General features: G+C 58.4%; 4 protein-coding genes across 6 annotated transcripts; 2 read left to right on the forward strand and 2 right to left on the reverse strand.

Annotated features, from left to right (window-relative positions):
- Nucleotides 1–450: 450 nt before the first annotated feature.
- TUBG1 (tubulin gamma 1) lies at nucleotides 451–9,239 on the reverse strand. The gene is made up of 11 exons (XM_065651007.1): nucleotides 9,130–9,239; nucleotides 8,714–8,826; nucleotides 7,880–8,047; nucleotides 7,564–7,632; nucleotides 6,527–6,606; nucleotides 5,796–5,922; nucleotides 4,434–4,520; nucleotides 3,657–3,806; nucleotides 2,454–2,606; nucleotides 1,748–1,909; nucleotides 451–1,155 (listed from the first exon to the last, which is right to left on the reverse strand). Exons 1-11 carry the CDS (start codon nucleotides 9,176–9,178, stop codon nucleotides 958–960), a joined length of 1,356 nt encoding a protein of 451 aa, XP_065507079.1. The 5' UTR covers nucleotides 9,179–9,239; the 3' UTR covers nucleotides 451–957.
- A 130-nt stretch (nucleotides 9,240–9,369) lies between these two features.
- RETREG3 (reticulophagy regulator family member 3) lies at nucleotides 9,370–17,365 on the forward strand. Its single transcript, XM_065651226.1, has 9 exons — nucleotides 9,370–9,645; nucleotides 10,569–10,675; nucleotides 11,829–11,859; nucleotides 12,943–13,069; nucleotides 13,674–13,758; nucleotides 14,127–14,264; nucleotides 14,684–14,763; nucleotides 15,106–15,238; nucleotides 15,787–17,365. Exons 1-9 carry the CDS (start codon nucleotides 9,464–9,466, stop codon nucleotides 16,218–16,220), a joined length of 1,317 nt encoding a protein of 438 aa, XP_065507298.1. The 5' UTR covers nucleotides 9,370–9,463; the 3' UTR covers nucleotides 16,221–17,365.
- A 413-nt stretch (nucleotides 17,366–17,778) lies between these two features.
- PSMC3IP (PSMC3 interacting protein) lies at nucleotides 17,779–20,070 on the forward strand. Its single transcript, XM_065651227.1, has 9 exons — nucleotides 17,779–17,878; nucleotides 17,964–18,067; nucleotides 18,280–18,369; nucleotides 18,436–18,547; nucleotides 18,671–18,816; nucleotides 19,217–19,270; nucleotides 19,503–19,562; nucleotides 19,638–19,759; nucleotides 19,922–20,070. Exons 1-8 carry the CDS (start codon nucleotides 17,845–17,847, stop codon nucleotides 19,695–19,697), a joined length of 660 nt encoding a protein of 219 aa, XP_065507299.1. The 5' UTR covers nucleotides 17,779–17,844; the 3' UTR covers nucleotides 19,698–19,759; nucleotides 19,922–20,070.
- Nucleotides 20,071–20,212: 142 nt separating this feature from the next.
- On the reverse strand, nucleotides 20,213–24,882 carry MLX (MAX dimerization protein MLX). Of its 3 annotated transcripts, XM_065651136.1 has the most exons (9): nucleotides 24,824–24,871; nucleotides 24,433–24,526; nucleotides 24,218–24,307; nucleotides 23,383–23,489; nucleotides 23,021–23,120; nucleotides 22,697–22,796; nucleotides 22,089–22,290; nucleotides 21,525–21,705; nucleotides 20,213–21,001 (listed from the first exon to the last, which is right to left on the reverse strand). In XM_065651136.1, exons 1-8 carry the CDS (start codon nucleotides 24,866–24,868, stop codon nucleotides 21,559–21,561), a joined length of 885 nt encoding a protein of 294 aa, XP_065507208.1. In that variant the 5' UTR covers nucleotides 24,869–24,871; the 3' UTR covers nucleotides 20,213–21,001; nucleotides 21,525–21,558. The 3 variants fall into 3 exon arrangements, with proteins under 3 accessions (XP_065507208.1, XP_065507209.1, XP_065507207.1); XM_065651137.1 differs by having other exon boundaries at nucleotides 20,214–21,705; nucleotides 24,433–24,469; nucleotides 24,824–24,882; XM_065651135.1 differs by having other exon boundaries at nucleotides 20,214–21,705.
- Between the last annotated feature and the right edge of the window lie 605 nt (nucleotides 24,883–25,487).

Genomic DNA, 25,487 nt, shown 5'->3' on the forward strand with positions numbered 1-25,487 from the left:
CCACCCTGACTCACACAGGGCCGGAGCGGCCGTGTCCATCTGTCCCCTTCTCCGTCGCCACCAGCCAGTCCCCAGGCTGGTGTCCTTCCCATCCCAGAGCAGCCAGGGCCCCCCAGCCCCGGTGAAACGCCAACGCGGGCACCCGCACGCTCTGCGGGCAGGGCGGTGCCGGCTCCTGCCCCTGGTCAGCCGTGCCGGCAGGTCCTGCCGGTATTTCTGGCTCTGCCGCAGCGGTCGCTGCTGTGGCTCCCAGCCGGGGCAGGGCCGGCCCCGCGCACCCCCGGGACGTGCAGGGGAGCAGCGGCCCCGGTTCCGCACTCCCACTGAGCTGGGACACGGTCGGGCTGCGGCTGCGCGGCGGGGCCGGCCAGCTGGGCTAGTGCTGGCCCTGGCAGCGGCTGCAGCTGCGTCGCTGCCCGGCTGCTCGTTCCAGGAGCCGTGGAGGCAGCGTCAGTGCAGGAACAGCCTTTATTAAAGCAAAATAACCTACAAAAATATAGATACAGCCTGTGCCCCAGGCCTGATCTGGCGAAGGAGGAATGAGGCTCCTGCCCAGGGCAAGGACTCGCTCAGCCACACCGAGCCTTTGGCCGCAGGGGTCGTGCGCACCCAACTCTTTGGGCCAAGCCCCTTCCAAGCCCCCGGGTTCGCTCTCATTCTCCTCAGAGCGAGCATTGCTCCCACAGGTGGATTTATCCCTCCTGGCTGCCCCAGTCGTGTCCTGGGCCAGGGCACGCGGTGGAGCGGAGCCTGTCCCCCGACGAGGGGCTCCGGGGACAGCGCTGCTCCCTGCAGAGCTGCTGGCGCCGAGGAGCGCGGCGTGTGCGTGCAGCTGGTGTGACGGCCCCACGGCGGCCGGGCAGCGCTGAGGGTGCTAAACGTGGGCACGGCAGGGACAAAACCCTGCCAGCGTGCGTGGAGGTGGCCGTGGGACCCTGCCGTCCCCTGGCAGGGCGCTCACTGCTCCTGCGTGCCCCAGGAAATGTAGTCGGGGCGCGTGGCGGCGTGATACTCGTCAATCAGCTGCTGCACTATCTCCCGGGAGTTGTCGAGCTCGTCGAAGTTGTCCTTGAAGATGTCCTCCTTGCGGAACTGCTCCAGGAAAGCTTCCCGCTTGCGGAGCTTGTCGTACTGCCGGCACGTCCGCTCGAACAGCTGGAGAACGGCGCAGAGGTCAGAGGGGCAGGAGCTCCCGGGGGATCCCGCGGGGCTGGGGGGTGTCCTGCGAGGACACGGGGCAGTAGCTGCTGCCCCGCACCCAGCCAGCGTTTGGGGTCAGCTTGTGCTTCCAAGGCTGCCTTTGGCCAGGGAGAATCATTGAACGGTTTGGGTTGGAAGGGACCTTGAAGATCAGCTCATTCCAACCCCCTGCCATGGGCAGGGACATCGTCTACTAAACCAGGTTGCTCAAAGCCCTGTCCGATCTGGCCTTGAGCACTATGAGAGATGTGGCATCTGCAGCTTCTCTGGGCAGCCTCTTCCAGGGCCTCACCACCCTCGTGGGGAAGAATTTCTTCCTTATATCTCATCTAAATTTACCCAGAGTCCTGTTCCTGGGAGAACAGCACCGGGATGCAGCAGGACTGATGGGCCACCAGCCCTGAGCTCCGCTGTGTCCCAGCCGGGAGCTGCCCAGCCTCCCCTCACCCGCAGGACCTGCCGTGGCTTTGTGAAAACCCCAGAGAAGACGCATTTGTGACCGAAAAGACATCAGCTGTGGCTGTGTCCACCGAGGGAAGGCACTCACCGAGGAGATGTTGGTGTGGTTTGCCATCATGAGGCCGCTGACACGGTGTGCAGACGGCAGGTAAGGGGACTTGCGGGACAAAGCCACCTGGATGCTGGCAGGACCCCAGGGGATGAAGTTGGCCAGTTTTCTCTCCCGGATCCGCTGCAGACTCTTGTGAACCTGGGGGGATGAGAGCGGCAAAGGGCAGCGGGGTGATGGGGAAAGAGCCTGGGCCCAGCAGACCTGGGAGCTGCTCCTCACACAATGGACGGCTGTGGAAAGGTGGATTTCAAGAGAGGCTCCTCATGTAAAGGGACCAGCAGCCTGTCCCCAAGGCCAGGGCCGGTTCCCAGGCACCACCCAGTCTCGCCACACAGGGCAGGGACAGACTTTTTAGCAGGGTGACAGGACAAGGAGTGATGGTTTTAATCTAGAGGGGAGATTCAGGCTGGACATGAAGAAATTGTTGCCCCTGAGGGTGGTGAGAGCCTGGCCCAGGTTGGCCAGAGAGGTGGTGGATGAACCATCCCTGGAGACATCCCAGGCCAGGCTGGACGGGGCTCTGAGCAACCTGAGCTGGTGCAGATGTCCCTGCTCAGGGCAGGGGGGGCACTGGATGCGCTCTGGAGGTCCCTTCCCACCCAAACTATTCTACAATTCTATAATCATGCCCTTCCCTGGCAAGACAGGCCATTCCCATCAGCACCTGAACGTGGGCGCTCACCTGCGTGGGATCCACCTCCCCCTGGATGATGTTGAGGATGGCGATGTAGCAGTGGTTGGTCTGCCTGTCTCGCCCTGTGGACACCATCACGTTTTTCGGCTGCAGCAATCTCCTCATCACATCCAGGACTGTGGTTTTCCTCACGCTGGCCACCTACGAACGCCAGCCGGGGCTCAGAAGGAGCCGGCACGCTGCTCCCTCATCCCCCCCGCTGCACACACGCACACGGGAGCAGAGGGCGGCTGGTGGGAGAAGCTCTCGCCCCGGGGATGGAGCCACATGCAAAGCCACGTGCAGGACAGGGCAACCACAAAGCCACACAACAGGCACGGCCAGGCTGAGAACCGGAGCGTTGGCGGATGCTCCGACACGAGGGGGTTGAGCTGTGTCCCCCCCGCAGCACAACAGGGGCTGGGGCAACGCTCCAGGGACGCGTTTCATGTTTTTGCTGTCAAACTTGTGTCCTGTTCCGCTGCTGGGGGACAGGAGAGGGGGTCACTCCCCACTGAGCCACCGCACTCCTCCCCGGGAGGACAGATCACACACTCGATACCCTTTTCAGAGCCAGCAGTTTTTCAGATTTGCTTCTCTGAGTAACATCCTGAGGAAACGCAGGCGAGGAGAGGAGAACAGCAGCTGTGAGCTCCCCGCGGAACGGAGACGCGGCTGACGCAGGTGAGCGCCTTGCAAACCGCAACTGCTCCATTTTCACCGGAGGGGCTGAGGGGGCACACGCTAAATGCAAGCAGTAGCATTCGATGCAGCTGGGGGTGGAATTCCCTCCCAGAACACAGATCACACCCCGGGAAGGGGCCAATACCTGGAGCCCACAATCAGTCTTGGTGTGACAATGTTTTCTGCCCCAAACCCCCTGGTGGTTGCAGAACTGGCAGGGCCACCGCTGGGCTCACTCTGATCATTTCTAAGGGTGGATTTTTGTCAGCTCGAACACCGTCAGCTCTCCCAAAGCTGCCACAGAGATCCTGACAAAGGCAGCAGGTAGCCCAGCACAAGCACAACTGCCTGCTCACACCTGACTCATATCGCAGGCGGCTGTCGCGTGGTGCGGACACACGGCTCTGGGATTCGGAACACGCGATTACAGCTCACAGTGAGCCCGTGGGACTGACGGATGTCACGAGGTGAGCGTGGCAGATCCTCCGGCCCTCCGGGAAGGGTGGAGTGCCCGGCGGGCGGCCTTACCGACTGGTCCGTGGTGAGCGGCGTGTAGCCCGTCATGAGGAAATGCAGCCGGGGGGTGGGGATGAGCGAGGCGATCAGCCCGATGAGGTCGTTGTTCATGTAACCGGGATACCTGAGCGTGGTGGTGCTGGCGGACATGATGGTGGAGACCTGGGGGAGAGGCCAAGGTCGGTGTCCCTGTCACTGCATGGCTGTGGAACATCGCCATGGAGGTCACACAGAATCACAGGGTGGTTGGGGTTGCAGGGACCCCTGTAGATCCCCAGCCCAGCCCTGCTCACGCAGGGGCACCAGAGCAGATCACACAGGTCGGGCCAGGCGGGTCTGAATGTCTCAGAGAAGGAGACTCCACACCCGCTCTGGGCAGCCTGGTCCAGGCTCTGGCACCGCAAAGGAAAGAAGTTTCTCCTCATGTTCAGATGGAGCCTCCTGTGTTTCAGTCTGTGGCCATTGCCCCTCACCCTGGTGTTGGGCACCACTGAACAGAGTCTGGTCCATCCTCTGACACCCACCCTGAGATATTGATCCCATTGATCAGATCCCTCTCAGCTTCTCTTCTCCAGCTCTACAGCCGCAGCTCTCTCAGCCTTTCCTCATCAGAAAGGTGCTCCAGACCCCACATTATCTCTGTAGGTCACCCCAGGGTAGGGCAGAGGACCCTTGTTCACGGCTCCAGGCTGCCCATCACTGCACGCAGCCCATGGAGCAGGTTCGCACCAAATCACAGACCACAGGGAAGCCCACGCCGGCCTCTCCTGAGGGCAGAGCCCTTCTCACCAGCTGGTTGATCTGCGAGAACGACGGGTTCTGAATGTGCAGCCGGTCTGTCGCGATCCGATTCAAAGCCGTGTTGTCCAAAACCACCTGCAAGAGAAAAACCAGTTCTGTGAGGAGCCTGGGAAGCAGCTGGAAGAGTGGCAGCCTTGGCCACGTGTCCAAGGGCACCGGATCGCCCAGCACCATCCCCAAGTGCCGCAGCCAGGCAGAGCCCTTGGTGGCAGGTGGCAGACACTGGAAACCACGAGCTGACTCATCTGCGGAGCGTAACCGACACTGTCAATGGAAGCTCTTCCCTCCCTCCCATCTTGGCTGCGCTCCCCAGCGCTCTCCCCAAGAGCCTCTGAGCCAGCACCTTGCAGCAACCTTCAGCCCCAGCAGCTCCTCGTGCCCTGCAACGTGCAGAGATAAGCTGGGAGGGACGAGCAGCGGCTTGGTTAGGACCAACCAAAGACCTTGGTGAAGATGCTGCTTGGCTGTGGTTGCAGGTGCTGGAGGCTGCAGCAGAGCTCTGCGGGGGAATTACAGCCAGTCCCTGCTGCCAGGGGAGAATGTGCTGGATGCTGGTGGCAGAACAGATAACCAGAGAGCTGAGCTGGGGTTAGGGCAGAGCTCCCGTCACGGAATCACAGGTTGGTTTGGGTTGAAGGGCCCTCCCCAGCTCCCCCAGTGCCAGCCCGGCCATAAGCAGGGACATCTGCACCAGCTCAGGTTGCTCAGAGCCCCGTCCAGCCTGGCCTGGGATGTCTCCAGGGATGGTTCATCCACCACCTCTCTGGCCAACCTGGGCCAGGCTCTCACCACCCTCAGGGGCAACAATTCCTTCCTCATGTCCAGCCTGAATCACCCTCCTTTAGTTTAAAACCATCAGCCCTTGTCCTGTCGCAGCAGGCCCTGCTCAGAAGCCTGTCCCCATCTTTCTTATCGGCCCCTTATAAGTATGGAAAGGCCACACTAAGGTCTCCCCGGAGCTTCTCTTCTCCAGCTGAACACCCCAACTCTCTCAGCCTGTCCTCCCAGCAGAGCTGTTCCAGCCTCGGATCATTTCTGGGGCTCCTCTGGCCCCTCTCCAGCAGGTCCATGTCTGTCCTGTGCTGTCCTGAGGACCCAGAGCTGGACCAGCACTGCAGGGGGGTCTCACCAGTGCAGAGGGGCAGAATCTGGAGCCACCACATCTGCTCAGTCCTTTTGGACGGGGGATGCACTCGCTGCAGCGCCTGGGGCTTCACTGGCTGCTGTGGCACTCATCCCACAGCCAGACCATTTGTCCCAGCAAAGTCTACTGGTTTTTTAGCACCGGGGACAGGGCTGCCGCACAGGAGGTGGCGGCACCGCTGGTGTGACACACAGCAGGGCTCTTACCACGCAGTCAGCGTTCTGCGTCAGCCTCTTCAGCGTCAGCAGAGAGTTGTACGGCTGGACGACAACATCGCTCATCTCATCCTGGTTTGGGAAAACCGAGTAGGTCTCTACCAGCTTCTTGGGGTACCTGGTGAGAAAAGCCCAGCCACTGCAAGCGTTAACAGCACCCAGCCGGCGCTGTCTCCTCCCACCAGCTCCCTTCGCGGTCTCCAGGGCTCGGGACAGCAGTGAGTCACCGATGCTATGTGCCAGAGTCGGCTCCCGGGGAGGGAGAGGATTTGTCCCGGCAGTGCCTACCCCAGCAGCGCAGGAACCGGCTGCCAGACGGAGCTACAGGGGAGGCTGAGCCATCCACAGGCTGATTAAGCAGCTGCTTACGAGCCTTTTCAAGAGGCTGCAAGCTCAAACAGGCAGGGACGGCAGCTCAGAGCCCACAGCCGGAGCCTCCCACCCTCCCCTGCGCACTCGGGGTGTCGGGAGGCAGCTGCCTGATAAAAACGGCTGAGGAAAAGCAGAGTTTGGACAGCACGAGTCCAGTTTCAGAGCCTGCGGAGTCCCCAGGCGTATCGGGAGCCGTCCCTTCCCTGGGCGGCACGCCAGGGATTGCACAAGAGTGTTTGGATGGGGGCGGTGGCTCTGAGTCAGCGCTCCCCAGCTCCCCATTTTGGCCGGGTGCCCGGGCTGGGCCAGACTCTGCCGCAAGGGAAGAAGGGACAAAGCTGAACGCTCACCTGTCATTGAGCCTCTCCAGGAGGTAGGAGCCCAGCCCGGAGCCCGTTCCGCCAGCAATGGAGTGGCAAAGCACGAAGCCCTGGAAGGAAGCAGAACGCGGGCAGCTCAAGGTCCAGAACAAGCACAGAGTCACCAACCAGGGCAAGAACCACCCCCCGCGACAAGGGAGAGCGCGGAGCTGACGCCTGCGGACGGAGGGGAGGTTTGTCGCAGCTCCTGCAGACCACAGCGACAGCCACGCGCTTGTCAGGCCACTTCTGCCGGCGTGGGTGGAATCCGGCACACGCCACAGAGCGCAACGACTGCTCAGGAACCTCCTGGAATCCTCCCGCCCCAGAACAGCTCCAACATCACCTTCGGGGTCCAGTCGGTCACACGAAATGGAGGTACACGTTCTCAGTGCTCTCCCGGGTCCTTCACACCATCCCCAAACTCCTACCAAGCTTCCTCTACCTGCCTTGAGGGCAGGTCCCACAACGGGCTCTTGGATCTTCTGTCGAATTATTTTTACAATGGCATTTTCCCTTCCCCTGTTGCCGTGTGACAACCTGACACAAACACCACCAGGGAGCCCTGTCTGTCCGTGCACAGAACATGGATTTACAGTGACAGTGGTCAAAGTCCTGCCAGGGGCACAGGACAAAGCAGGTGACGAGCCCTTGGAACCTCTGGTGCCTGCTTAACCCGGCTGCAGAGAAAATGAAGCTGTGGCTGGCTGCGCTTGCTCCACGGATCTCAAAGGTGGAAAGGAAAAAGCACCATAATGCCCGGAACTCTTCCTGCAAGCCGCATTTGGGGCAGAAAAATAACCCGCTGCGCATATAGTAAGAAGATTTCTGGTGAAGCCTGGCAGATGTAGTGATGGGCAAGACCTCCTTTCCCTAGCTGCCCTCTCTACGTGTCTTCTGCTCGGCACCCAGAAGAAGTTGAGGACGTCTGTGTGCACCAAGGGGCTGAGCTCGACCTTACACAACAGCAGCCTGGCTCTGAAAACACCAAGCAGGGCAAACGGCTCCAAATCCCCCGGTTTACTTACTTCCAGACTGTCGCTGCCATCGGCCTCTCTGTCTATGATGTCAAAAATATCCTCGTGGATTTTTTCTCCCTGCAAGAGACCAGACCAAGGTTTGTTCCTTTCCCACAGAAAATGGAGCAGAGCTGCTCAAGCCTGGTGTGAAGCCAAGTCAGATTCACAACGTGACCCTGCGCCCAGGGTGCCACCAAGTGTCAGAATTAAGTCCCTGCTGAAGGACGAGGTGTTCTTCAGAAACGGTGACACGAGAAAGCCACGACAAAGCCTCAAGATTAACGAGCTGACGTGTGTTTGCACCCAGGAGCGCTGGAGCTGTTACCTGCGAGAAGCCACTGGCCCAGTTGTTCCCAGCTCCCCCTCCGTGCTCCGACAGGTAGATGTTCTCCGGGTTGTAGAGGTTGGCGTACGGCGAGTTGAGGATGGAGTGGATCACTCGGGGCTCCAGGTCCAGCAGCACAGCTCGGGGGATGTAATGCTCATCGTCCGCCTGTAACGAGGAGCAGGGAGGTCACAATGCAAAAGCCGCTTTGTATTTGCAAGAGAAACCATGAGTGCTTGTGCCACCCCCTGGCTGCAGCAGCGTGCGGCACAGCCGGGAGGAGGAGGAGGAGGAAGGGAAACTCTTTATGTACAGCTGTCCCGTAACGCAGCAGTTTCATGCGCCCAGAGCGTGTCCTGAACGCTGGGCAGGCAGAGCGGGGGGCGGCCGTTACGTAAGGTGGTACCTATGGCAGCCTCAGCCATGCGGTTCTGCCCCCACAACACATCCATTTCCAGAAACTGGAGCGCAGGCAGCGTGCAGGCAGCGTGCAGGCAGCAGGCACTCGGCTGCGGCTGCCACTCAAACCAGTGTGGGGTCAGCGTCCGCCCCACTGGGGCTGACTGGGGGGCTGTTGACGGAGCCGCAATGGCCACAGCCACCCCGCCCCCCTGTATCAGAGAATGGTCTGGGTTGAAGGACCCTTCCCAGCTCCCCCAGTGCCCCCCCTGCCATGAGCAGGGACATCTGCAGCAGCTCAGGTTGCTCAGAGCCCCGTCCAGCCTGGCCTGGGATGTCTCCAGGGCTGGGGCACTCCGGGCACAGAGCAACCCGGTGCCAAGGGACGGTGCATCCCGTCGCGCCGTGTGCCCGTTCCACGTCCCGGGGCAGTACCTGGTAGAAGAAGACATCCTTGCGGTCGGTGCCCTCGGTGGCGAACTCCTCCACGATGCCCTCGGGGCTGATGCCGTGCTCGGCACAGAGCTGCTTCCAGAACTCGAACCCGACTGCGGGGGGACGCGGTCGGTCAGACGGGCCGGGAACGGGGCCGGGAACGGGGCCGGGGTCCCGGGACAGCGCCCGGAGCGGCCCCGGTCCGGCAGGCCCCGCCCCGGGCTCGCCAGACCCCGCCCCCTTCGGCAAACCCCGCCTCCTCTTCAAACTCCGCCCCCTCTGCAAACCCCGCCCCCGAGGGGCCCCGCCCCGGTTCAGCAGACCGCGCCCACGCCCCCCAGAGCATCCCGGCCCCGCCCGCGGCGTGCGCCCCCCCGCCCCGCCCCTCCCCGCCGCGGCCCGGCCCGCCCACTCACTCTGGTTGCCGCACTGGCCCAGCTGCAGGGTGATGATCTCCCGCGGCATCGCGGCCCAGGGCTCCGCTCCGCTCCCGTTCCTCCGCCCGCTGCTCCCGCCGCGTCTCCCGCCCGGCGCCAACGGCACTGCGCGTGCGCGCGGCGCACTTCCGGGACAGCGCCGCTCGCACCCCCCCCCACCCGCCGCCCCGGCAACGCGCATGCGTCCTAGCAGACAGCGACAGCCGCGCCTACCCCAAGATGGCGGCGGCCAGCGCGGCCCTACTTCCGGTGGCGGCGGGGGCCGCCATGTCGGCGGCGGCGGGGCGGCGGATGTTGATGCCGTGAGGGAGCGATGGCGGCGGCGCGGCCCGGCGGGCCCGGCGAGCGGCAGCGGCGGGTGCAGGAGCTGAGCGCGGCGCTGCGGGGCCGCCTGGGGCCTTACGAGCCGCTGCTGAGCGCCGCGCAGGCCGCGCTGGTGTGGGAGCGGCCGGGCCGCAGCGCGCTGTGCTGGGCGGCGGCTCACGGCCTCTTCTGGTGAGCGGGGGCGGCGGGGCCCGGGCCGCGGCTGCCGGGGGGGCGGGAGGTGCCTGTGCCGGTCGCGCCGAGGCCCCTGGGGGGTGGGTTTGTGTCCCCCTCCGTGGCAGCGGGTCTTGGGGGGCAGCACGGCAGGAGGAGCGGGTGTCTCGTCTACCGGTGCTTGTGCCGTCGGTCACGGCTCCGCGAAGCCCTTCACCGGGACCCGGAGAGCGAGCGCCCCGGGGAGGAACCCCCGCCAGCCGAGCCGCCCGATCCCCGGGATGAGCTGGGACCCGAGCACCGGCCTGGGAGCTTCTCTAAGCTTTGTGCTGATCGATATCTCAGGGTGGGTGTCAGAGGATGGACCAGACTCTGTTCAGTGGTGCCCGACGCCAGGGTGAGGGGCAGCGGGCACAGACTGAAACACAGGAGGCTCCATCTGAACACGAGGAGAAACTTCTTTCCTTTGCGGTGCCAGAGCCTGGACCAGGCTGCCCAGAGCGGGTGTGGAGTCTCCTCTGAGACATTCGAACCCGCCTGGCCCGACCTGTGTGATCTGCTCTGGTGCCCCTGCGTGAGCAGGGCTGGGCTGGGGATCTGCCGGGGTCCCTGCAACCCCAACCACCCCGGGATTCAGCAGACAAGGAACCTGAAAACATAAAACTAATCACCCAAACTATTCTGGGAATGGTGGAGCAGGTTCTGGTTGGCTCTGGGACGCGAAGTGTCCTGCCAGAAGCGACATGAGCAGGGTCCCTAAAGCCGCCCAACGGCAGCTGCCTGATAAGCTCCTGCCAGGCTGGGTGCTGACCGATTAGCGCTTTTCTCTGGCTACAACCGTTACTGAGCGACTGATTTTGTTTTGAGTTAGTTTGCGTTATCCTATTTGCCTCTGTTGCGCAGATCTGGTCAGTACCGATTTGTTTGTTTCTTCCCTGTAGGTTTTTTGCTCTGACTTCTCTCCGTTTGCTGTTCCTGGTCGCGTTTACCCTTATCATAATAGTTTGCCTAGATCAGTGGAAGAGAAGAATCTGGCCTGAAATTGGAGGTAAGTCGCAACATTTGAGTTGATACCATCAAATCCAGCGCTGCTTTTAGCCCTAAAGGTATAAACGCTGAGCCCCACCTGCAGTTAAATGGTTAAAATCCTGGAGTTTTTGTTTTGTGAGTCTAGAAGCAGGCAAGAACTGCAGGCATATTAGGAAAATCCTAACCTAAACAAACATAAGAGCAGCTTTTCATGCTCGTGACACTGGTCTTTGTCTCATAATTTTGAACCATCTGGCGTACGTGAACCAGCGCAGGTTTTGACGTGGTGATTCACCTTCCGAGCATTCGGTACGAGAACAAGGAACTAAAGCATGCATGGAATATGTCTGGATTTCTCCTCAGAATCTGTAATAAACCAGCTTTGTGTTGTAGGAGAGACATCTTAATGGCTGCTAATGAAGTTAGTCTAGAGCTTTCAGTAAACGCAGCAGTTCTAGCAATCATTTGTGACATTAATATGAATATAACCGCTCTTGGCAGCTCAGGGTGTCGCTGGCTTTGCGTGGCTGGTTGGTTTTGAAGCAGCGTGGCTGGTTTGTGTGCTCCCAGAGGCGCTTCCTCGCTAACCAGCAAGTACAGCTCCCAGCTTTCTGCTTCAGCTCGTGTTCTCTGGAGTTCTCAGGAAGGCGTTAAAGCTTTTCTCGGTTTCTAGCAGCAGCTTGGCTCAGGTTCTGCAGCTGAAGTGATGAGGACGTGTCTGTCTAGATACCTCAGAACCTAGATTTTTATTTGCCGGGATAACTGGGACATCCCTACGTCGCTTTTCAAATCCCAGCTTGGGTGAGAAAGTATCAAAAAACTTAAATCTCTGATGCCTCTCTGTCAATAAACTGTTGTTCTTCACTGTCTGGGGTGTGCAGGGGAAGAGAGGGAGACAAAAGTGGGATTTTTTTGCTAATACTTGTCACTGTAACCAGAGCAGCTTTCCAGACAATGTCCAACAAATATTGAGGAGACTCTCTTGCAGCCTTGTACTGTCACACGTACATGTTCAAAATGCGTTATGGAGTGATGCGCCTCCAGTTCTTAATTAGTTAATGCCTTTTCCAGGTATTCCCCAGCTCATTAAAGCTTTACTTAAATCCCAAGAGCTAAGCATTCTCATGGCAAATTCCTTGCAACTAATGTAGTGTCTGTTCTTAATATTTTAGTGGCGAGACCTGACGAATTAGACAATGAGAGGTAGGAAACTAATTGAATCCTCTGCTTTTTGGTGCTTATTGTGATACTGTGTCATTATCACCTGCACATGCTTGTAACTTTGGCTCCTTAGAGCAACGAGGGAAGGGGGAGAAGGAGCTGATGGAGCCCTGGGCTCTGTCAAGCTGTTGTGACAAGTTTTTGACTTGCTCAAGCCATTATTATACTTAATTTTTGCCTCGTACTGACCCCCAGTAATTCTTGCTTGAGTGTTGTAAAACTTCCCCTGCCACTTCCCCCCTGCACCCTTCAGTTAGAGGTGCTGCCTCAAAAGCAATTCCTTTTGTATCATCTTCCAGTAGCAGGAAAAACAACATTTTTTTTTAAAAATAATAGGGTCTTTTGAGACTCCCTAGGGAACGTTTAACAGGCTCGTCCCAGAGGTTGTTGCTGCATAGTTAGGATCTGACTGCAGCACTAATAAAGGGTTGAGAAATGTTGGGGTGTTGGCTTCCTAATAACACCCTCCACTCTCTGGACACACCTTTCTGTGCTGCTGAGCCGCTCTGGATCCTCAGCTCCCGATTAAATCACTTGAGCTGCTGCCAAATGACTATTTATTTATTTTATTTTATTTTGCAAGAGGCCCAGGTACAAAAGGAATTGCTCTTCCCAGCCTTCAAATACTTGTGACTAGCAGTTAAGAAGCACTAATAGAACGTGCCAAAGACAAGTAACCAAATATATTAATTAAGGTACAAGGCTGCTTGTAAGCCTCACGCTGAATTCTTGGGGTTTGCAGTTGACCAAATAAATGCAGAGAAAGCAGACAGATTCGCTTAATTGCCTTCTGTGCTGCCCTTTCCCTCCAGTAGTGTGGAAACTGGTTAAGCTGAGACACTGGAGGACTGAAATTACTGCTCCTTAGCTGCTGGGGGAGAACTGGGACGCTTGTAGAATGGTTCGTAGAAGCGCTTCATTTGCCAAGGGGGTGTTTTGAGGCTGACCCTCGTCTCTAGAGCCCAGCGGCTGGGGGAGAAGAGAAGGTCGTGTTGAGATGAGGGTTTGTAACCAGTGACTTCTGCACTGACGTTGATGTAGTAATATCTGAATTCTTTGCTGCAGCTGGGGCTATGTTCACCCTCGGCTGCTGGGAGTACCAGAACTCTGTCACCATTTAGCCGAAGGATGGGTGGCTGCCACCAGCTTCTTAAGTAATCTCTTCGTTTTCAAGCGGCAAAACCCTGGAAAGGTGAGAATGTACAGACCTGGGCAAGTCAAATGTTTGGTGCGGAGCCTGTGCTGACCACGGGGATCCTCTGGCTGTGGCTCCGAGCGCTCTGAGTCGTGGGATGTTACCGCGGGAGCTCTCCCACAACAACAACATGCCGGTTAAGTGGTGGAGAGGAGTAGAAAGCACCAGCAGAATAATCAGGTTGTGGAGGAGGGAGGAGAAAACGAGTGTGGGCACGTTGGGTGCACTAGTGAAGTGCAAATGTGGCTGCTCCTTCTGGAGGTTTTGAGGTTTTTGAAGTGTTTGTCAAGCTCATCTCCCTCCTTGGATTTTAACAGTTTGAGAAAGTGTGTCAAGCTTTTTTTCGCAACTTATGCAAAGAGGAACCCGTAACACGGTGGTACCGTCCTTGTCCTTTCCACCTCAAAGAGTTCTGTCTTTAGCCTCAGCCTTTTGAGCAGGGCCTGTTGCGACAGGACGAGGAGTGATGGTTTTAAACTAAAGGAGGGGAGATTCAGGCTGGACATGGGGAAGAAATTTTTGGCACTGAGGGTGGTGAAACTCAAGAACTGAGTGAATCCGCTGCTTAACCTTGGAAACTCACTGTCTCCCGTGTCTTCAGTTTTGCCTTCTAGTGTCTGGAGTCTTGACGTTCCTGGCTGTCCTGGGCCGGTACATCCCCGGACTCTTGCTCTCCTACTTGCTGTGTAAGTAGATCTCTGTGCCAGTACAAAGTGAAAAGGGGTAGAGATGAGTGGGATCTGAATGTCTGAGAGCTGGGGCTCTTCTGCTCAAATGAAAAGCTCGTGTAAACTGCTTGAAAATTTAAAATAATACATTCTACCTGGAATGTGGTGGTTGTTGACCAGGACTCTCAGGTCTCTGGTCCAGAGAGAACATGTTTAAGTGCTTAGTAACTATAGATCTGAGTGCTAGTAGGTTGGACACTGAATTTTGTTAAATCAGCAGCGGTGATTGCACCAATGCCTCCTGCAGCGCTGCCTTCAGTACTCAGATCTTGCGGGGAGTTTGCCAACCTGAACAAACTTCTAATCCGCGTTCCCGCTTACCTCAGTGCTCTTCCTGCTGCTGTGGCCCCTCGCCGTGTACCACAGGCTGGGCCAGCGCGTGTACGGGAAGCTGGAGCCAGCTCTGCAGCGGCTGGGTTTCAGCGTTCGAGGCTACATGATCTCAAAGCAGCGAGAGAAGCAACGTAAGTGACTCGAGCTCCTGGTTTTGGAGCGAGTCGGGGCTGCGCGTGGGGCACGGCGGTCGCTCTGGCGCCCTTGGCAAATACCGGCAACTTGCTTTGGGATGGAAATAGCTCTTTTGGGAAGGTGCGAGCTCTTCCCGCTCCATTTCTCAGCTGTCAGAACTGCGTGTTCCATATTGCGCTGAAAAAAGGAAGAGGGACTCGGTGCAAAGCAGCTGCTAAACATGTTCCTCTCAGCAAACGCTCTGCAGCAGCCCAAATTGGAAATGATCGCGTTGCTCTGCCGTGGAACAAAGCATGTTGTGTTATGTTATGTGTGAGCTTGCCAGTTTAGGGGTTTTTCTGCTCGGTGTAAGGCCGGTTCTGTACAGATCCCTGTCCCAGCAGCAATAACGAGCTCTGACTCTGGTTTGTGGCAGTGTGGCGCCGAGCCCTTCATCAGGAGGATGCAGATGATGCGAGTGACAGCGAGGAGGAGCTCGCCGCCTTCTGTCCCAAGGTAAAAAAAGTGCCTCTGGAATAGAAGAGCTCAGCTAAATAGAACAAACTCTCTGTATTCCATGGACACACAGTGTGTGGCGCTGTGTCCAGCGCTTTGTAGCCGAGTTGTGCTGGAAAATCAGATGAGAATATTCTCCTTTTAGAGAGATCTTTCTACTCTGTCTCACTCAAATATGTTCAGCGCTGCTTGTACCAACTACAGGCTGGGCAGTGATGTGTGAAATGAGCCTCCCACGAGGACTGGGTTTAACTGGTGGCCACTGGATTGTGTGTTTTGTCTTGAGGCCTGGGAATAAGCTTTCCAGTATTGATGTTTTCCATTTTATCTGCTGTTTCAAAGCTGGATGACTCTGTGGTTGCCAAGGAACTAACCATCTCTGACTCGGAGCATTCGGATGCTGAGGTTTCCTACACTGAGAACGGGATATTTAACCTTTCAAGGGGCCAGACTCCCCTGACGGAGGGATCAGAAGGTGAGAGGACACGGGCAGTTTCTGGGAAGTGTGGGATGCTGAGCATTTGGAAGCTTGGGAATTTCTCTGCTGTGCGGTATTTGGTACTTAGCATTTAACGTGACAGGAATAGTGCATCTTCTGCATGGGGGTTTCTTCAGAAACCACCTTTTCGCACAATAGATGACATTCTCCTAGGAGTGTAAGGTAAGGTTTTTGAGAGAGAAACTTTCTGGTCTAAGTTCTGGTCTAGTTTTAACTTTTAAAACTTAGAGTGGAGGAATGAATGTGCTTTGTCACTTCCCTGGCCAAAACCTTCTTGGCCAATATTGAGAAGGCAATTCTACCCCATTCCAATTCCTCTCCCTTTTTATATGCAATATTAAGGTACCTAGCACCACAGTATCTACTTTTACAGAAATCTTATGGTTCTGCGGATCTGCTGGAGACCCCAAGTAACAAGTGAACAGCAACACGTAGAGCATAAGTAGATTGAAATAGTCTTTCTGTGCCGGACAGCACTTTGTTTGGCTTGTACCGCGTATTTAAAGTGCTTTCTCCTCTTCTAGACCTGGACGGTCACAGTGACCCAGAAGAATCTTTTGCCAGGGATCTCCCCGACTTTCCATCCATAAACCCAGAAGCAACCGGCATAGATGACGAAGATGACACCAGCATCGGGATCCCGAGCCTGGCTTACCGCCCGCAAGGAGCGGAAGATCCGCACCTCCCTTACGACCAGGAAGAAGCCAGTGTGCTGCCGTCCGTACACAATCTTAGTAACGACATCGCCGGGTTTGTCACCAGAGGGATGATACAGCTGGCGCTGTCAGGAGCCCCTCAGCTGAGCTCCTCGCGCAGTGACAATCTCCCGAGAGGTGCAAAGACTTATCTCCGAACGGCCAGCTCAGATTTGGACACTGATGCAGAAGGGGATGACTTTGAACTTCTGGATCAGTCTGAGCTGAACCAGCTGGATCCCGCTGGCTCCCGGGGCCAGTAAATGATCCCACCAGTTCCCTCTGGTTTTCTACTGCGCATCGGGGAGGGGGATCCTGGAAGGAGAAGCCTTGCACAGTTCTCTAGATTGTCCCCTGCGTGAGTATGAGTGACGTGACAGCCAGTCCTGGCTGGGAACACCACTGTGACTTGTGACTCTGTAGCCTCGCTTGGATTTTAAAATAAACTACACTGGTAATTCATAAAGACGTTGATGTGATAGCTCCACAATCACCCTGCACTGTCTGCCAGGATGCTGCTTGCTCCAAAATTCCTCACCCAAGACAATAAATCTCCAGAGACCACCGCTCAGACTGACTGTGTCACTGACCTTCGGGTGCTGATGCATAACCAGGTGGACGGGAGTGATTTTTGTGGGTTTTTTTCCCTCGGACTTAGCATTTGGAATTTAATTTAAGACAACCATTCCCCGCTCCTCAGATGTGCACAGAATCCAAGTCGCTTCTTTCCCAGCAATACCCAGCTCTGGGTAGAAGCAAACCCTTTGCTCTTTTTGTGGACATGACGGTGCACGGCAACGTTTGTACTTGCTCATCTCCCTCTCTGGCTTTCTAGTGACGCTGTTTTGTACGAGATGTAATGGCAATAAGACATCGACTGTGACAACTGTAGAGTCCCGCAAACAACATCTACGTGTGGCAGCTGCTCGTGTGTCGCTTTCCTAAAATAACAGACTAACAATTTGCTAAACCCCACCCTGTGTTCCTCCAGCGCACATTCAGTGTGGACAGGGGCCATGCTGCACTTTTCCCCAAGGGACGGATGTTCGGAGGAGGGACGATGTGCAGCCGGTTCAGTTCTGGCCCCGGTGCCTCCTGCCGTGAGTCCCCACCCAGAGGAACCCAACGGGGACACCAGCCCAAGCCACCGATGACCGAAGAGCTTGTGCCCGTCCCGGTCACGTTAAACAAACCAGCACCTGCGAGGGGACGGACGCTGTGTCCCAGGGATGTCCCCCGCGGCCCCTCTGAGCTTCCCGGCGCTTTTTCTAAGCCATAGAACCCGTTTCCAGTCACGTTTGTGCAGCAAAGAACGTACCTCTTCAGGGAAAAAACCCTTTATCTGCTGCTTTTTGTCTCAATCTGTGTTGATGGTGTTGGTGCTTGCGTTGTCCTGTGGGTCACGGGTGGAGACGGGCGGCTCAACCTGGGTAACGGGGCAGGGTGGGGTCATTAATGGGTTGTTTTATGTGTCTGTAACGCTCTACACCTGGCCCAGCTCCCCGGGGGTGCGGTGGCGGCGGGGAACGGTGTGTGCTGCTCACCCGGGTGGGTCCCAGCCCGGTTCCCGCCTGCCCCGGGGGTGCGGAGCCCCCACCCCATGGCCCAGCGCTCTCCCGCCGCCGCTTCCCCGTTGGCCCCACAGCGGCCGGGCCTGTCCCGCCCTGGGGTCCCCGTTCACCTCCCGGTGCGACGGAACCGCGGGCGCGAACCGGGCGGGGCGGGGTTGGCCACGCCCACTGCTCTCCAGCGCCCCGCCTCCTCGGGGCGTGGCTTCTCTTCCCCGCCAATCGGAGCCCGTATCGCTTCGCTCGCCCGGATTGGCGGGCAGCGGGCGGCGCGCCGGAAGTGCGTCACGGCACCGGAGCGGAGCGGGCAGAGCGGACGATGAGCAGAGGCCGCGAAGGCCCCGCGGCGGGCGGTGAGTGAGCGCGGAGCCGCCACCCCCCCCAACCCCGGCACGGCCCCGGGCGGCCGCGGTGACCGGCGGGGGGCCTGTCCCGCAGGAGCCGCCGCAGTCCTGCTCCAGTACCTGCGGGAGCAGAACCGGCCGTACAGCGCCCAGGATGCCTTCGGGAACCTGCAGCGGGAGCACGGGCTGGGCAAGGCGGTGAGTGCGGCAGGGAAGGCGGGGACTGCCAGGCCGGGAGCGTGGGGCCGGGACAGGGACCGCGGGGCCGGGAACGTGGGGTCGGTACAGGGACCGGGGGGCTGGTGGAGGGACCGTGGGGCCGGGAGCGAGGGGCCGGTACAGGGACCGGGGGGCTGGTGGAGGGACCGTGTGGCTGGACCGGGACACGGCTGACAGTCCCAGTCCCACAGGCCGTGGTGAAGGCGCTGGAGCAGCTGGCGCAGCAGGGCCAGATCCGGGAGAAAGCCTACGGGAAGCAGAAGATCTACTTCACCGACCAGGTGAGCCCCAGCCCCGGTGCCGTCGCCACCAGCACCTGCCCTCGCTGACCCCCCCGCCCACTGCAGGAGCAGCTCCCAGCCGCCAGTGACGCAGAGCTCCGCAGCCTGGATGAGGCGATCGCCGCGCTCTCTGCCAAGGTGCAGGCGGCACAGCAGAGCTGCCGGCACATGGAGGCGGGTGAGTGTGCGCTCCCTGCCTGGGGAGACCCCTGTGGCACCGGGAGCAGCCGGGGGGGCATGGGCAGCTGTGCCCTGGTCACCGGGCTGTTGGCCCTGCTGGTGATCAGCGTCTCCCGCCCAGAGCTGAAGGAGCTGAACGGCTCCATGACAACCGCTGAGGTGGCCAGAGAGATCGAGGAGCTGCGGAAGGACTGTGCGAATTACACAGAGAAACTGGAGAGGATTAAGTCAGCCACCAACCACGTGACGCCGGAAGAAAAAGAAAAGGTAAAGAGCTGCCTGGGGCTGAGCGGATGTACCGGAGCCTCCCTGGTCCGACTGACAGCGCTTGGACAGGGGCAGGGGGGTGTGTGGGCACCCGGACTGGTCTGCAGAGCCTATTCCTGACTCTGTGCGATGGTGACGACTCTCAGGGTGCCCTGAGCTGCCTTGTGAACCTTTGCTCCAGGCGCTCACCTGCCACTCAGTCAGTCCTCTTTGCCCATCGGGTGACTCGTCATCTCGCAGAGAGATTTATGTCCCGGCAGGGGCTTCCTGAGCCACTTGTGCTGTTGAATAAGCCACCAGCTATAGCCGGGACGTCCGTGTCCTCGGCACCTCAGCCTTACAGTGGCTTCGTGGGGCAGCTGCTGCCTGGTGGGTTCTCACTTTGCCGCGCTCTCCGCAGGTCTGCAGCGAGCAGAAGCTGTACTGCAAGGAGTGGCGAAGGAGGAAGCGAATGGTAATGTGGTGGGTGGGCAGCACCGGGGAGGGGGTGGTGACAGTCCTGTGGTGACACTGGCATCCTGAGGGGGATATGGGGTCTGCGGGGCAGCTCGGGGAGCGACCCCTGGTCGAACTGGACACTTTCCTGCCGCCGCAGTGCGGAGAGACCTCGGGCGAGGGGTGCGCAGGTCTCACAGGGGACACAGTCCCCAAGAGCTGTCACCTCACAGCTTCCCCCGTCTCACCAGGCGACCGAGCTGCTGGATGCCATCCTGGAGGGGTACCCCAAAAGCAAAAAGCAATTTTTTGTAAGTACCGGGGCGGTGGCGCCTCTGCTGGGCCGGGGCCGGCGCCCTGAGAGCTGCTCCGTGCTCGTTGTGCAGGAGGAGGTTGGGATCGAGACAGACGAGGAGCACAACGTCACGCTGCCTGCGGCTGTGTGAGGTGCCCAGTGGGGGGTCCTTGCCCCAAGGAGATGCAGCTGATGCTGAAATTCAGCTCTTGGGTTGGTTTTTTCCCCTCTTTTTTCAGGGCTTGGGCTGGTCCCGCATATTTCTAGGGGTTTGTTTTAAAATGCTTTGCAGCTGGAAGGGCAGTTGGGGCAAGTAAAACCCAGCACTGAGCCCTCTTGCTGGCACAAGGAATGTTATTTTTTCTTGCCCTTCAGCACGGTTTGCTATGGAGGTCACCTGTCCTCGGGGGAAGGTGTAAGTGCACTGGGGTAAAGTTCCTGCTCTGCCTCTGCTCCAGGCACTTCCTGCGGTGTGACAGCAATACACGAGAATATGCTCCATTAAACAGCGGGGTTTTGGTTCAGCTCTGCTTTGCTGTGGCGTTTTTCTCTGTTTAAAGTGTATCGGGGCAGGGGATGGGCTCTGGGGCGCAGCAGAAACTGCCTGTCAGTCTCTGACCAGCTCTAGGAATAAAAGCAGAAAACCATTAAAACATTCAGCAAAATTTATTTAATTACTTTTCACAATAGAAAAATACATTGCTTTCACATGTGAGGTCTGTAAAAGTCCCCGCAGAGCAGCTGGTTTGGTTTGTGCCCCCTGCTCCCCTCCCCGAGAGGATTTTCTTCCTCACAAAGCAACATCTTCCAGGTGAGACGCAGCTGCCGCTTCATCGGGGCAGTGTGTCACCACAGATTTACCTCTGAGGCTTCCATTGCATTGGAAAGGACAGCCAAGTGTGGCCTTTAATGCATAATTTTGTATAAAAAAAAAAATCAACCCCCTGAAGGGGTTTTCTGCTGCTAAACATGGGTAGAAGCAGGAGCTCAAACATTCGCACTGCAGCATTCACACAACCTGGAGCCGAGTGCTACCTCATTAACAGTGGAAAAAACCAATAAAACTATAATAAAACAATAATCTGCTGCCCCTGGAGCAGGAGCATGAACAGGGTGACAGAACAAACCCTGCGTGGGTGTCACCAGCGCTGGGGCAGCGGCTGCACCGAAGTCTTGAACCCCAACACGAGCAGGTTAAAAAGTGACCTGAGCGCCTCTGCAAAGCCAACACTGATAACGCTTCAGGATAATTTCTGTGATTTATAAAAATAAAAAAATCAAATCAAGGCTGGTTATGTACACACGTGGATATAGCGAAGTTCTAGGGAGGAGCAGCAAGAGCTTGTGGCAGTGACAGTTGCTGAACTGCGTTCCCAGGCAGCACAAGCGGCACCAACACCCGAGGAGAGATGAAGCCGGATGTGTCTCAGCCCTCCCAGCACAAGCAGGAGAAGCCTAAACAGAAACCTCACTCATTTCCCCTTCAGGGGACCCACGGCTGCAGCAAAATCAAGTTTTAGCAAGTCCAGCATCTCCCTGGCAGTGACGGGCTCATCCTTGCCCCACCTCCCCAAAAAAACTTGCCCCATAAGAGCCACTTCAGAGGGAGGTACAAGAAACCCCCATTTTACAGGAGAAGCCTATTCCGAGTCTGTTTTAACAGAAACCAGCAGCTTTTTGCACACATTCTGGTTTCATTCTCCCTCCCCTGGGAGCAGAAGGGGTTGGACTGGAGGCCTGAGGTGACAGCAGAGAGAGTCGGTGACACAGGCGAACCCACCACACCCACCTGAGCCAGTGACTCTCTGGCGCCTGAAGAGACCTTAAAACACACTTTTTTTTACCCACCTTCGCTAAGTCCCTACAAATATTTGGTAATATTGACCGACAGCACCTACGGGGCAGAGGTGGCCTCGCAGCCTCCTTTGGGTTGCGTAGTTAATACAATAAATAACTCGGAGAAGCTTTGGGAACGTACACAAGGGAGCCAGCCCAGCCCTTCCCGACACCCGTCACCGAGGTCCCCGGGCGGGAGGTGGCCCGTCCCCGCGGCTGTGGAGGCGGCGGCAGCCCCAGAACTGCTGGTGCTGCAGGGGGAGGTTTCCGTAGAGTTGCCTCTTGAGCTGGTGCAGGACCCTGAGCACGATGTCCCGCAGTGTCTGTGGTAGAGGGGAGACACCATCACAGAATGATTTTGGTTGGAAAAAGCCCCTCAAGATCATCGAGTCCAACCATTCCCCCAGCCCTGGCACTGCCCCATGTCCCTGAGAACCTCATCTCCATCTGTCCAACCCCTCCAGGGATGGTGACTCCAGCACTGCCCTAAGCAGCCTGTTCCAATGCCCCACAGCCCTTTGGGGAAGAAATTGTTCCCAAGATCCAACCTCAACCTCCCCTGGCACAACTTGAGGCCGTTTCCTCTGGTCCTGGCGCTTGTTCTGGGGAGCAGAGACCAGATACCCCCACCCCTCCACTCCAGATGTGCCCAACAGTGTCTGCCCCATTTCTCAGCCATCGCACCAGCCCCATGGGTCCCGCTTACCTGGGGCTTGCAATGCTCCTCGATCCAGCTGAAGACACAAGCCGAGAGCTCCTGGAAACTCGTTACGGAGACGGAAGTGTTAAAGGACTGGAACAGGGAATCCATAATGCCTTGGAAAACGTTGAACTTCATCTCGTCGGAGACCTGGTCCTTCCCCTCGTTCGGGTTGTCCTGATGAGCTTTCACAATCTGCTCGTAGTTCCTGAAATGAATCGAGAGCCCCATGGTCAGCAGCAGCAAGAGAACTCGCACCCCCAGCTTCTGCTCAGCCACGGGAGCAGTTGAGAACCGCGGCAGGGATGGAGAGGACCAAGAGTTCATAGAAAATCCTACAAGAATATAAACACTGAGAGGCTGCAGCCGCTCCTGACACCAGGAGCAGATTCATTTTCTGAATCGGATCCACCTTCACACTCAACTCCACCAACTGACCCAAGATAAACCCACAGTAACAAGCCGCAGGAGGAGAAGGGGTGACAGGAGGCAGGGACAGCTCGGAACTGCGGGTGCCAGGCTGTCTGTGAAGCACCAAGTGCACCCACAAAGCCTTGAAAGGACAGGGAGAAAGAGCAGGAAGAACTGGGCAGCAACCAACAGCTTTCCCTTACACTTTCATGATCTTCAAGGCCATCACGTCTTTCCTGAGGGTAGAAACTTCCTCCTCTTGCTTCTTCTTTTCCTTGTGCAGGAACTGGATGTAGTCAATGGCTGAGCATGAAAACACAGAGTGAGGATTTGACAGCGCACACAAGTCCCCCGAGATCCCCTCACAAGGTGCCTGAGCCTGGGCAGCACCACCACCTGAGCTCCCCCAGAGCATCATCACACCAGAAGGTCCCAAAGTGCTGAACCTCTACATTTCACGGCTCTAACGAGGCGTTTTGGGGGGTGTTGACAACACCCCCTTCCCTCTCCCCACCCTCAAAACTCACTTTTCTGGAGGACGATGGCCTTGCTCAGCTTCTGGGAGCCAATGGAGAAATCCTGCTGCTCACAGGTGGGCACGATAGCCTGTAAGTCATCGTAGCCTTTCTGTGGGGAAGCAGAAACACAGCAAATGTGTTTGGAGTTCAGCAGCATGAGACTGGTTGTTTCAAAAGGTGCCAATTCCCAGCCCCCACCAGGCAGCCAGCCGGAGCCAAGGGGGCTCCCAGTGCACTTGTACTTGGGGAGGGTGGATCCAGCAGCAAAATAAAGGGGAACGTGACAAAAACAGCCAGGCGCTGGGTGCCGTGGGGCCCCAGGAGCCAGCAGGTTGTTGCACTCGGGCAGCACACACGGTCTCCAGCGTTACCTTGATGGCGTCTCGCCGCTTCTTCTCTGCCTGCGTGTGCGCCCGCCTGCGCCGGTCCTTGTACGACTCCTTGTAGGGCTCCTGGTGATAATCGCTGTCCTCGTCATCTGCGGGGGGAGAACTCGTGTAAGCGTGAAGACGCCTGAGTAGATGGTCCCAAAGCACGGGGGGAAAACGCGTATGGAAGGGGCGACAGCTCGAGGTACCGGCTGGGCCCTACGGGCCACGACCAGGCCCAGAACAGCCCCAGGAACCAGGAACAAACACCCCGAGGTGCTGCCAACCCTCCCCCTTTCCTTGTGACGCTGGGCAGGAGGAAGGTGCCTGCATCTCCCTTGGGAAGGCATCAAAATCCATCTGATCCCCAGCTCCAGACACACAATGAGGGGAGAGCTCGTGGTGGCTCCAGCTTCCTCACAAGGGGAGGAGGAGCAGGCGCTGAGCTCTTCTCTCTGGCGATGAAATGACAGAACCCAGGGAATGGCAGGAAGATGTGCCAGGGAGGTTTAGGTTGGACATGAGGAAAAGGTTCTTCGCCCAGAGGGTGCTGGACACTGGAACAGGCTCCCCAGGGAGGTGTCACGGCCCCAACCTGACAGTGTTCAAGAAGAGACTGGACAACGTCCTCAGACACACGGGGTGACCTGTGGGGTGTCCTGTGCAGGGACAGGAGTTGGAGTCCCTGATCCGTGTGGGTCAGCTCAGGACATTCTGTGATTCTACACTGGACACCACAACACCCCAACACTGCTCCCCCACCATCCCGGGGGTGGGAATCCCCCCCAGCAGCGAGCGGAGAGTCCCCGGTGCCAGGGGACAAACCCCAGAGCTCCACCTGTGTTGGGGACAGACGAAGCGCTGGTGGAGCCGATGCTGTTGGCCCGCGACACGATGCTGCTTTTCCGCGCGTTCTCCATGAAGAGCGCTGGGAGAAGAGGTTTCACAGAATCAGTGACAAACCCCGGGCTGTGTGACGGGGGACAGGGACGGACGGGTCACCCAGCAGCCGCTGTCACCTGCGGCCACCGCGACGGTGACAGGGGGACTTACCCGAGTCCAGGCCATTGTCGCTGTAGGCCGCGTCCACCTTGAGCGGGGCCGGAGGAGACAGATCAGCGGGGCTGGGGCGGCGAACCGGGACCCCCTGGAGCCCCCAGGTCACCCCGGTGCCACCGACTCTCCCCGGCGCCCCGCAACCCCCCCGCCCCGGTCCCCGAGCGCTCAGTGAGCTTTGGGCTCTGCCCCCCGTGCTCTCCCCGGCCCTTTACCCCCGCCCCGCCGCTCACCCCGCTCGGCCTCGGCCTCGCCGCCCGCCCGCCCTCGGTCCCGCCGCCACCGCCGCGCTGGCCCAACCCCCCGCCTGCAGCTCCCTTGGCGGCGGCCAAAGCGGCCTGCCATTCCCGGTCCCGGTCCGCAGCCCGAGCGCGGCGAACGGCCCCACCTTCCCCCACGCGTCCTCGGCCGCGCCGCCGGGCTGCTCCGCCATCTTCCGCCCGCCCCGGTCATGTGACCGCCGCACGGCCCGACGGGAAACGCAGTCCGCCCCGGCGCCGCCGGGCCGCCAGGGGGCGCCCGCGCCCGCCACCGGAACCGCTCACAGAACCCCGGCCCGGTGGGGCTGCAGGGACCCCGGCAGATCCCCAGCCCAGCCCTGCTCACGCATGGTCACAGAGCAGATCACACAGGTCGGGCCAGGCGGGTCTGAATGTCTCAGAGAAGGAGACTCCACACCCGCTCTGGGCAGCCTGGGCCAGGCTCTGGCACCGCAAAGGGAAGAAGTTTCTCCTCGTGTTCAGATGGAGCCTCCTGTGTTTCAGTCTGTGCCGTTGCCCCTCACCCTGGCGTTGGGCACCACTGAACAGAGTCTGGTCCATCCTCTGACACCCACCCTGAGATATTGATCCCATTGATCAGATCCCTCTGAGCTGCTCTTCTCCAGCTCAGCAGCCCCAGCTCTCTCAGCCTTTTCAAGCAGGACAGGGAACTGCTGGAGAGAGTCCAGCGCAGCCACGAAGATGCTGCAGGGAGTGGAGCATCTCCCGTGTGAGGAAAGGCTGAGGAGCTGGGGCTCTGAGCTGGGGAAGAGGAGACTGAGGGGTGACTCA

The sequence above is a fragment of the Caloenas nicobarica genome, chromosome 24, assembly GCF_036013445.1.
Source record: "Caloenas nicobarica isolate bCalNic1 chromosome 24, bCalNic1.hap1, whole genome shotgun sequence".
In the NCBI taxonomy this organism is placed as follows: Eukaryota; Metazoa; Chordata; class Aves; order Columbiformes; family Columbidae; genus Caloenas; species Caloenas nicobarica.

Coding starts and splice junctions, on each gene's coding strand:
- TUBG1 (XM_065651007.1), bottom strand. CDS start 9,178: ATGCCGCGGGAGATCATCACCCTGCAGCTGGGCCAGTGCGGCAACCAG. Junction 7,633..7,879: donor GGGCCAGTGGCTTCTCGCAG/GTAACAGCTCCA, acceptor GGTCTCTTGCAG/GGAGAAAAAATCCACGAGGA. Junction 5,923..6,526: donor CTGGAGAGGCTCAATGACAG/GTGAGCGTTCAG, acceptor TTTTCTCACCAG/GTACCCCAAGAAGCTGGTAG.
- RETREG3 (XM_065651226.1), top strand. CDS start 9,464: ATGGCGGCGGCGCGGCCCGGCGGGCCCGGCGAGCGGCAGCGGCGGGTG. Junction 10,676..11,828: donor AATCTGGCCTGAAATTGGAG/GTAAGTCGCAAC, acceptor TTAATATTTTAG/TGGCGAGACCTGACGAATTA. Junction 14,764..15,105: donor TCGCCGCCTTCTGTCCCAAG/GTAAAAAAAGTG, acceptor GCTGTTTCAAAG/CTGGATGACTCTGTGGTTGC.
- PSMC3IP (XM_065651227.1), top strand. CDS start 17,845: ATGAGCAGAGGCCGCGAAGGCCCCGCGGCGGGCG. Junction 18,068..18,279: donor AGCACGGGCTGGGCAAGGCG/GTGAGTGCGGCA, acceptor CCAGTCCCACAG/GCCGTGGTGAAGGCGCTGGA. Junction 19,563..19,637: donor AAAGCAAAAAGCAATTTTTT/GTAAGTACCGGG, acceptor CTCGTTGTGCAG/GAGGAGGTTGGGATCGAGAC.
- MLX (XM_065651136.1), bottom strand. CDS start 24,868: ATGGCGGAGCAGCCCGGCGGCGCGGCCGAGGACGCGTGGGGGAAG. Junction 23,490..24,217: donor TTCGTCTGTCCCCAACACAG/GTGGAGCTCTGG, acceptor CTCCCCCCGCAG/ATGACGAGGACAGCGATTAT. Junction 22,291..22,696: donor GCCTTGAAGATCATGAAAGT/GTAAGGGAAAGC, acceptor GATTCATTTCAG/GAACTACGAGCAGATTGTGA.